General features: G+C 41.3%; 1 protein-coding gene across 1 annotated transcript; it reads right to left on the bottom strand.

Moving 5' to 3' along the window:
* Positions 1-705: 705 nt before the first annotated feature.
* Positions 706-1,780, bottom strand: LOC113806651 (uncharacterized; the record flags this gene model as incomplete). Its single annotated transcript, XM_070129505.1, has 1 exon — positions 706-1,780. A coding segment is annotated over one exon (759 nt), but the record flags the coding sequence as incomplete, so codon positions are not given.
* Positions 1,781-9,714: the final 7,934 nt, after the last annotated feature.

Genomic DNA, 9,714 nt, shown 5'->3' with positions numbered 1-9,714 from the left:
TTTCTATCTCTCTCTCTTTCTCTCTTTTCCATCTCCCTCTCTCGCTCTTATCCCTCGTTCACTAGCTCCACTCTTTCTCTTTCTCCTTCTCCCCCATTCTGTCCGTCCATCTCTCTACCTCTATTTCTATCCCTAACAAAAATAAGAGAGAGAGAGAGAGAGAGAGAGAGAGAGAGAGAGAGAGAGAGAGAGAGAGAGAGAGAGAGAGAGAGAGAGAGAGAGAGAGAGAGAGAGAGAGAATCCAGAGGTCTCGGTTTTGGTTTCTCGTAAATCTAGTACATAAATCTCTTGGTGATTTATTGCACATGTCATTATTTTTTCAATCAGCTGAACTACTCACAGCCATGGAGAAAAGTTAATAAATAAGTGACTCTTATTGATATAGCACCAGAAAACTCTAGGAAATTGTGAAGTTTGATTTATAGGAAGGAGATCTTTTAGAAGAAAAAAAATCTCTAAAAAGTAATAATAACAAGAAAATAGATGTGCTAGACATCAAAGGTCATATAGTACTTATCCTCTAAAAAGATAAATGATTTTTTTATTTCTTTGAAAGAGATAAATGATAAAAAAAAAATGAAAGATAAATATTTTTTTTTCTGAAAGAGACATATCAAGTTTACTATAACGATACAACTACAATACATGAGTCATAACTGTTGTACTGGCTTTCAAGAGGACGCTGGGTTAAAAAAAGACAGGGGAAAATGTGGAATTGGTTTAATATTTTCGACATTATTTGATGTCACAAGACCTTAAAGACTAGACTCTTAACCTAGAAGTCTTTCCCCGAAAGCTAAAACCACTCTTGCATTGTCCCGTGTTTAACAAAGTCGTCAGTAGTCTGTCTTTTCTCCAACACTAAATTTGGCATCGCAGCTATTCGTACACGTCTTTGATTCGTTCATTGACTAATTTTCAAAGGTTCACTCTTGCACACTGAACTGTCTTGCGTTCACTCTCTCACGTCGCGCGCAGGTAGTCGCTTTTTCGAATGACTTTGGGATGACTTCGACCTCCTTCAGGTTCTGGAAGGAGGCAGGAGGACTCTGGAGGGGATGGACACCTGCGCCTCCTCGGCTCGTCGGATCTCCTCCTGGGTGAGCTCGGGCTGCGCTTCCGGGACCTCCGAGTAGGAGCTGCTGGAGGGCTCCGCGGGGCTCTCCTTGGCGGGGGGGACCAGGCCGGTAGGGAGGAGGGAGTCCTCGCCTGCCGAAGCGGGCTCGTAGGACGAGTAGGAGGACTCGGACGGCAGGACCTGCACCATGGAGGCCAAGGAGGCGAGGACGTCGGCCCCGGAGGCGTCGGCGGGCAGGTGGACGTAGCTGAAGGGCGCCGGGGGAACGAGGGACGTCTGGCCTACGTTCTCGTAGCTCACGTAGGACTCCTGGTCGTCGGGGATGACGGCGACGGCGGGGGGAGGCAGCAGCTCGCCGTGAGGGACGCCGGCGGGGTCGGAGTAGGAGTCGACGGCCGGGGGGAGGAGGGCGTCGCCGATCACGGCCTCCGGCACTTCGATGTAGGTGGAGACGCCTTCAGGGGGCAGGAAGGGGTCCTGCGCCTCCTGTTCGAAGTAGGCGTCGTAGGAGGAAGGCGCCTGAAGGACGTCCAGGAAGGCGTGCTCGGCGGGGACGGTCAGCTGCTCGGCGGGGGCGTCGTCGTACACGGTGTAGGTGGACTTCGGGCCGTCGATCGCGCTGTCGTACTTCTTCGGGAAGCCCTTCAGGCTCTTCAGGGGGAGGGCGGTGGCCGCCGCCGCCAGCAGTACGAGGACCTGAAGAAAGGGAATGCACGGTCAAAAATGGGCCTCAGCTTTTTCATTCTCTCCCCCTCCTTCCCTCCCTCCCTCCCTCCCTCTCTCTCTCTCTCTCTCTCTCTCTCTCTCTCTCTCTCTCTCTCACTCTCTCCCCATCCCTCTCCCTCCTTCCTTCCCCTCCCCCTCCTTCCCTTCCCTCCCTCTCTCCCTCTCCTTTAAACAAAATATTAGAAACGGAAGCAATTCTTCTGCTCTACATCATGTTACGACTCAACACGTTCCCAATAACTGAACCATAAAATTCTCCATTAACGGAAACAAGCGGAACTATCGATGAAATGTAACACGTAGAGCGAGTAGTTAAGGTATGACAAAACCTCCCTTAATGTTTTTGTTGATGTTATTATTTACTGTCTATCTGCTGATATGTTTCTATCCCTTTCCATGTATAGCTATATATCTGTCTGTATCTGTTTATCTATATGTCTATTTGTCTATATATCTATCTATCTTTAACCGTCTTCCTGTCTATTTATCTACATGTCTATCTTTGTATCTATCAGCTTGTCTATTTATCTCTACATATTTCTGTCTGTTCATCTCTCTATATTTATTTACGTCCATTTACCTGTCCATCAGCAATTATCTATAAATTTATCCACACATTTCTAAATATCTATTTTATCTATCAATATCTACGTACACGTGGCTTTATTCGGTTCATCTGTTCTGTCTATCTGTATTTGTCTAATCTAACTGGATCGTAACTGAATTCTTTATCTGCATTTCAGTCCAGAAGCTCGACTGAAATGGCCAACGCTCAGGCCGCTTCTGGGACTTCAAGATAAGTTCACTTCACTGACCTTACTCACTGAAGTGTTAATCCTTTCTCTGTGCAATTCCTTCTCTCTTTCTCTCTTTCCCTTCCCCATCTTCTCTTTCCATTTCCCCCTCTTCTTTCTCCAATTCCCCTTCTCTCTCCCTTCCCCCTCCTTCTCTCTCTCTTCCCCCCTTCCCTTTCTCTCTCCCTTCCCCCCTCTTCTCTTCTCTCTTCCTCCCTCCTCTTCTCACTTCCGTCCTCCTTCTCTTTCTATTCCCTCCTCTTCCCTGTCCCATCCCCGTTCTTCTCTCTTACTCCTCCACCTCTTCTCTCTCCCTTTCTACTCTTCTCTATCCCTTTCCCCTCTTCTCTCTCCTTTCTTCTAGACCTCCACTTCCCCCTTGCTTCTCTTCTCCTCTCTCCTCCTCCCTTTCGCCTTTGTCTCCTCTCGTTCTTCCCCACCCCTTCTCCCTCTTTTTCCCCATTTATATCTTCTGTCCTTCTTCCTCTTCCTCTTCTCTAATTCACCTTTCCTTCCTTCCTTCCTTCCTCCTCCCATCAATGTTGCGAATATTGATGAAGACGATGGCATGATAACAACAGTAATCGTGTCAATGATAATGAAGATGCTGATGTGTATAATAACGACGGTAGCAATGACAGTAGTAATGATAAGGAGACTGATAACAATAACAATACCAACAACAGTAATGATAACAAAGATAGTGATGCTGATAATCATGGTGATAGTAATTACGATAATGATAATAATATTGATAGTTATGATTAAGTGATAATGATAACATTGAGGATAGTGAAGGAGAAAGGAGAGGGAGAGAAAGAGGGAGAAATTGGAGGGAAGGAAAGGGAAGGGAGAAGGGAGAAGGGAAGAAAGTAAGGCAGGAGAGATGAGAGAGATAGTAGATGCAGAGAAGAGAGGGGGAATAAGGGAGAAGAAAGGATGAGATAAAGAAAAGGGAGGGAAAAAAGGAGAGTGGGGAGATATGAAAAGACGAGAGAGAGAAGAGGTGAGAGAGATAGATGTGAAAACACGGAAGAGAGAGAAGAGGGGAAAGCAGAGAGGAGAGAAGATATATGTAAAGTCACGAAAGAGAGAGAAGGGAGAGGAAAATGAAGAGTGAAATTGACATGACAGTTCTATTGGCAAACTAAACTTCATAAAAATTGGAACTGGTGTCGAATAAATCACATTCATAAAACCCTTTTTGAAGTGCTCAAACACTGACAAATGAAATGTATATTCTCTCCATATCTATATTTTTTTTTTATGCGTGCGTGTGTCATAACATACATTCACGTATTTTATTTCAACCGCATAAAAAATGGAAATTCTGTGTTGTTTAATTATATTTTATCTATTAATTAATTAATTTTTTTTATCGGATTTTTATGTTTTTCCTTCTGATTTATTATCATGATTAACAAGCGACAACGTGGATTATCATTATTAACATTATTATCATCATTAGCATCGTTATTCTTATTATTATTATCATTATTACTAGTATTGTTATTATCATCATTGTTGTAATTATCATTATTGTTATCGTCATCATATTTGATATCATTATCATTATTGTCATTATTATTGTTATCATCATTTAAAATTGTTATAATTCCCATTATTGCTTTATCATTACTCTTATCAAATTCACTTGCCAATTGTACCGATAATTCACATCCCTTCCACAAGTTTTTACCTGATTTTTTAATTTTATTATTTTATTTGTTATTCATTTGAAGATCTATGACCTTCAATTCAGTGACATTTGATACCAGTAGATCGCCTACATCTCAGTTTTCTTGATGTTTTTTTTAGTGTCATTTGTAAGTCTTGGAACAGATTGCCTTCAGAGATTGCAATATCCCCAACTCTTGATAAGTTTAAAAGTTTGACTCTTGATAAGGTCAAAATATCAAGCAATATGTTTTCACTATGAAATAGCTACTTATTTTCTTTATTCTCATTTCTTCTTAGCTGTGTTTTGATTAGAATTGATACCTTTGGTGATATAATTCTCAATTTTGTTATCAGTGGCTCTCTATATGGTAATAATACTGATAATCATAACATATATTTGTGTCTTTGCGTCAGTGCATATCTGTTGATCTATCTACCTGTATCTATATTATTATATTTGTATATGTGTATCTATCTATATGGTTATACATATAGATACATGTTTACCTCCCCCCCTCCCCCCCCTCACTCTCCAGTTTCTGTCTCCCAGAAAAAAGTGGTTTGAAGGCGGGGGGGGGGGGGGGCAGTGAAATTTTGCGAATGAAGTAACTAATTTTTTTTTAATTTCGAGACAAAAAATCAGTCAAAAAGCCGTTGTTTAGCCGTCAGTGGTTCATTAGAGCTAATATTAGAGTTGAAAATGATAATAAAAATTATTTTATCCACTGGAGTATTGATAAAGATGATGATAATGAAAATAGTTATGATGATGCTATTAATGATGATAATTATAATGATAGTGATGATCGTGGTAATGATAACGATGGTTATAATGATGATGAATAAGATGATGTTGATGATTATAATGATAATTATAATGTCAATAATATCATAATATCATAATGTCAATGGTAATGATAGCAATTATAATGATGACATTTATAACAATAATGAGATAATACTACTACTAATAATAATGATATGATAATAATAATGATAATATCATGATAATGAAATAACAATAATCACAACAATGATGTTGATAATAATACCTAAGTGAGTTGTAATAAAACACAAACACACACGAACGCTCAAACAAACACACAAACAAACAAACACACACACACCAATTCAACCACCCCCTTCCCCCCTCCCCTCCTCCCCTCTCAGCTGACCGTGATCCACAACCCATTTCGTAATGACCTTAATAACATAACGACCTTGTTTGCAGATCCGAACAGACCACTCACCAGCGTGATGGTATTAGATGACAAGAGTGTTCTGGTATTCCCGGTGTTTGCAATCAGTGTTGCCATTCTAGCGATTTTCCCGCTAGATCTAATTTTTTTTTAGTTATGCTCGAGCGGGAGAATTTTGAAAGCTGAGTCTATATCTAGCGATTTTTTGTTTTTAGTGGGATTTTTTAATTCTTATTATTTTCGCGGGATATTTTTCTTTTTCTTTTAGCGGGATTATTTTTCTTTTAGAGGAAAAAAGTTTTTTTTTTCAGCAGCAGAAGGGAGAGCGTTATTTTTTTTTTGTCTAGCGCCTTTTTTTTTAAAGTCCAGGCTAGCGGTTTTGTGAAAATGTCAATGGCAACACTGAGCGCAAAGGTAGTGTGGTATTCGGTACACGTGGAGAGAAGGAGAGAGAGTTGGAATGGTTGTTAGTAGATAGTGAAGCAACTGGTTGACTAGATAAAGAGGTATAAGATAAAGGTAGAAGTATGGTTGGAGTGATGTACGGAAAGAGAGTGGGATGAGTAAGTTCTTCAATTGGGAGATAGATGGATGGATCGATAGAGATATGATGAATCGATAGATAGATGGACCGATAGAATAGGTAGACAGTTAGGTAGGCAGGTAAAAAGATATAGAGGGATAGACAGATACACAAATATGTATATATATATATATATATGTATATATATATACATATATATATATATATATATATATATATATATATATATATATATATAGAGAGAGAGAGAGAGAGAGAGAGAGAGAGAGAGAAAGAGAGAAAGAGACAAAACACCTCTTGCCCAGAAAGTTTTTTATCAGTGTCACAAGGCTGCCTCAAACATCCAGTATTTTTTTCTGTATTTTCTTCTATGAAATTTTGTTACCAGTCTTGTTCATCACACGCACACGCACACAGACACACACACAAATAGATGATTTTTTTTCTTTTTTTCCACTGGGACTTTCATCGGTGTCCGTGACCCAAGAAAAAGCAATGATAGTTGAGATAATTTGGAACATTTAAGCGCCGTTATTCGGAAAAGGTCATTTTTGAGTGACCAAACTAGAACTTTTGAACAGAGGATGAAAACTGAGGTAACGCGGCGTAAAGATAAATAGAATAAATCATATAACAGGTTTTAAAAAATTGCGATTACCTGATATTCATTCACCTGTGAACATTTGTTAATAAATGGAGGAATGTGAAATATCTATATTCCCAGAATGTTCTCTTTTGATTATATGTAACTATTTACATTTATAAATAGCAAAAACTGTCTTTTTCCCGCTAAATAAGATTCTGAATTACCATATCTACATCTGTATATCTCTTTGTCAATCTCTAAACTTGTCTATCTATTCTTTCCTCTAGCTACCTGTGTATCAACCGACTTACCAAACAACCACATCTCTGCCACCAACTCCCTACCTAACAACCATATATGTGGAACTACCTCACCTAACAACCATATTTCTACCAGCAAGTACTTAGGATATAACCAAACAACCACAACGCATCTGCCAACTATACATGTAATGATCAACCCTTTCGATTTCAATCACGCTTTTAGACTGCAGTCGCTTATTCCAACTCTAATAAACCTTTTTGACTTCAATCACCCACTTAGACTTCAATCAACCTTTTCGAGTTCGATCACCCATTTCCAATCACTCCAAGTTCAATCGTCCATTCCAGCTTCAATCAGTTGTCTCGATTCCAATAACCATTCCAACTTCAATCACCCCTTTCGAGTTCAATCACCCATTTACACTTCACTCACCCATTCCAACTTCAATCACCCATTTTTTCTACTCCAATCACCCTTCCATACTTCCCTCTAAGTGGGATCTCTCCGTGTCCAAGTGTCGTTAGAGTGACGAGTGTGAGAGACGTGTTGGAGTGACGAGCGAGAGGGACGTGTTAAGGCCGTGTCACACTAGCACTTTTTCCGCATTACTTTTCCGCTGGCACCACGTAAATCGTGGTCATTTTGGCTCGCGCAGTCACACTAGCGATGAGAACCACGGAAACAGTCCGACTAAAATTCTAAACACAGAAAGATGGGTTCAACCCCCGCACAAGCTCTGGCGATGAAGGACGTTATTCTAGCTATGTGGCGACGATTTAATGCGAAACAACGAATGTATTATGCTAAATAAGGGCGTATTCTCGCTGCTCTCATCTAGTCAGCTGACGGAGACAAATGTAAACAAACAAGCGAGCAGCTAGTTACAAACTTGTATCTGTTTTTTATTAAATACAAGAGAGAATTTTGCCAATTTTAAAATATCATTTACAGTTTAGACTGTCTTTTTGAATCGTCTTATATTATAAATACTTTTTTCACACTACTATACCGATTATCTAGTATAGCTTATCACTTGAACGAAAAAGACCACGGAAACTTGCCAGCGAAAACGATAAATATCGTTTGACTGGAATTTATCGCATTCACCCAAAATACAAGCGGTAGCGAGAAAAAACCACGAAAAGAGAGACGTTAGAATGACGAGCGAGAGACGTGTCCAAGTGACGAGCGAGAGAGACGTGTCCAAGTGACGAGCGAGAGAGACGTGTCCAAGTGACGAGCGAGAGAGACGTGTCCAAGTGACGAGCGAGAGAGACGTTAGAATGACGAGCGAGAGACGTGTCCAAGTGACGAGCGAGAGAGACGTTAGAATGACGAGCGAGAGAGACGTTAGAATGACGAGCGAGAGACGTGTCCAAGTGACGAGCGAGAGAGACGTTAGAATGACGAGCGAGAGACGTGTCCAAGTGACGAGCGAGAGAGACGTTAGAATGACGAGCGAGAGAGACGTTAGAATGACGAGCGAGAGACGTGTCCAAGTGACGAGCGAGAGAGACGTTAGAATGACGAGCGAGAGACGTGTCCAAGTGACGAGCGAGAGAGACGTTAGAATGACGAGCGAGAGAGACGTTAGAATGACGAGCGAGAGACGTGTCCAAGTGACGAGCGAGAGAGACGTTAGAATGACGAGCGAGAGACGTGTCCAAGTGACGAGCAGGACGTGAGCAGGGCCAGCGGCGAGAGCGGGTTGAAGGGCAGCAGCGCCGGTTGAATGGTCGCCAAGGTAAGCCTAAGGTTGGCGGGACCGACATTCTCTCGCTTACCAGAATATTTGCGGGGATTTGATGTGTTTTTTATCGTTTGTTGTGATCTGTTTTCATGTGTATATATATATTTTTTGTGTTCTTTTATTTTTATTTATTTATTTTTTTGCTATTCTTGGTTCTACTTTGTTAATTGTTATATTTACTCTATCTTTATTAACTTTTTTTTATTCGTTTTTTCTTCCTCTCTAGTCAAGGTTAAGCATGTAGGGGACTTGATATTTGATACTAGTGATGGGGTAGAGGGGGGGGGAGTGTAAAAGTTAGGGGGTGGAATAGAAGGTAAGGGGGAGGTGGCAGGGAGGGGGGATGACAGGGAGGGGGAGGTGGCAGGGATGGGGGAGGTGGCAGGGAGGGGGGAGAAGCTCCTAAGGGAGTAAAAGGGAGAAGTAGATATGGGAGAAGAAGGGAGGGTGGAAGGGAATAAAGAAAAAAACGAGCGAGATGAAGGAAGGAAGGGAGGAGGGAGACGGCAAAGGGAAGGAAGGAGGAAGAGCGGAAAGGGAGAAAGGGGGAAAAAACAAGAAGGGAAGAAAGCGGAGACTGAGGAAGTGGGGAGGGAAAAGTTTAAAAATAAATCGCGTAATTAATTATGCCTTCACAATTACGATACCCAGAAGACAGCACTTCATTGGCGTGTCGAGGGAAAGTCCTCCAAGATTTTACTAATAATAATTACAATGTTCAGAAGAGCGATTTTGTGTTTCTATTCAAGGGTGAGGGGAAAGCTAATTAGAGAAGATGTACGAACACGCACACAAACACGTGCACTCACACATATACACCCGCATACGCACATAAACAAGCGCACACGTACACACGGACACGCTCACACACACACACACACACACAGAAACAAACACACACACACACACACACACACACACACACACACACACACACACACACACACACACACACACACACACACACACACACACACACACACACACTCCCTCACTCCCTCACCCACACGCACAAAACACAGGCATTGCTTAATCTGTATGTATGTATCATGTAAATATGTGTTTTACATTTGCTCTCATGAAAGTCAGTGCG

Source organism: Penaeus vannamei, chromosome 14, assembly GCF_042767895.1.
Source record: "Penaeus vannamei isolate JL-2024 chromosome 14, ASM4276789v1, whole genome shotgun sequence".
Classification (NCBI taxonomy): domain Eukaryota; kingdom Metazoa; phylum Arthropoda; class Malacostraca; order Decapoda; family Penaeidae; genus Penaeus; species Penaeus vannamei.
Note: the sequence above shows the minus strand (reverse complement) of the source record. Positions and strands in the feature narration are given on the sequence as shown.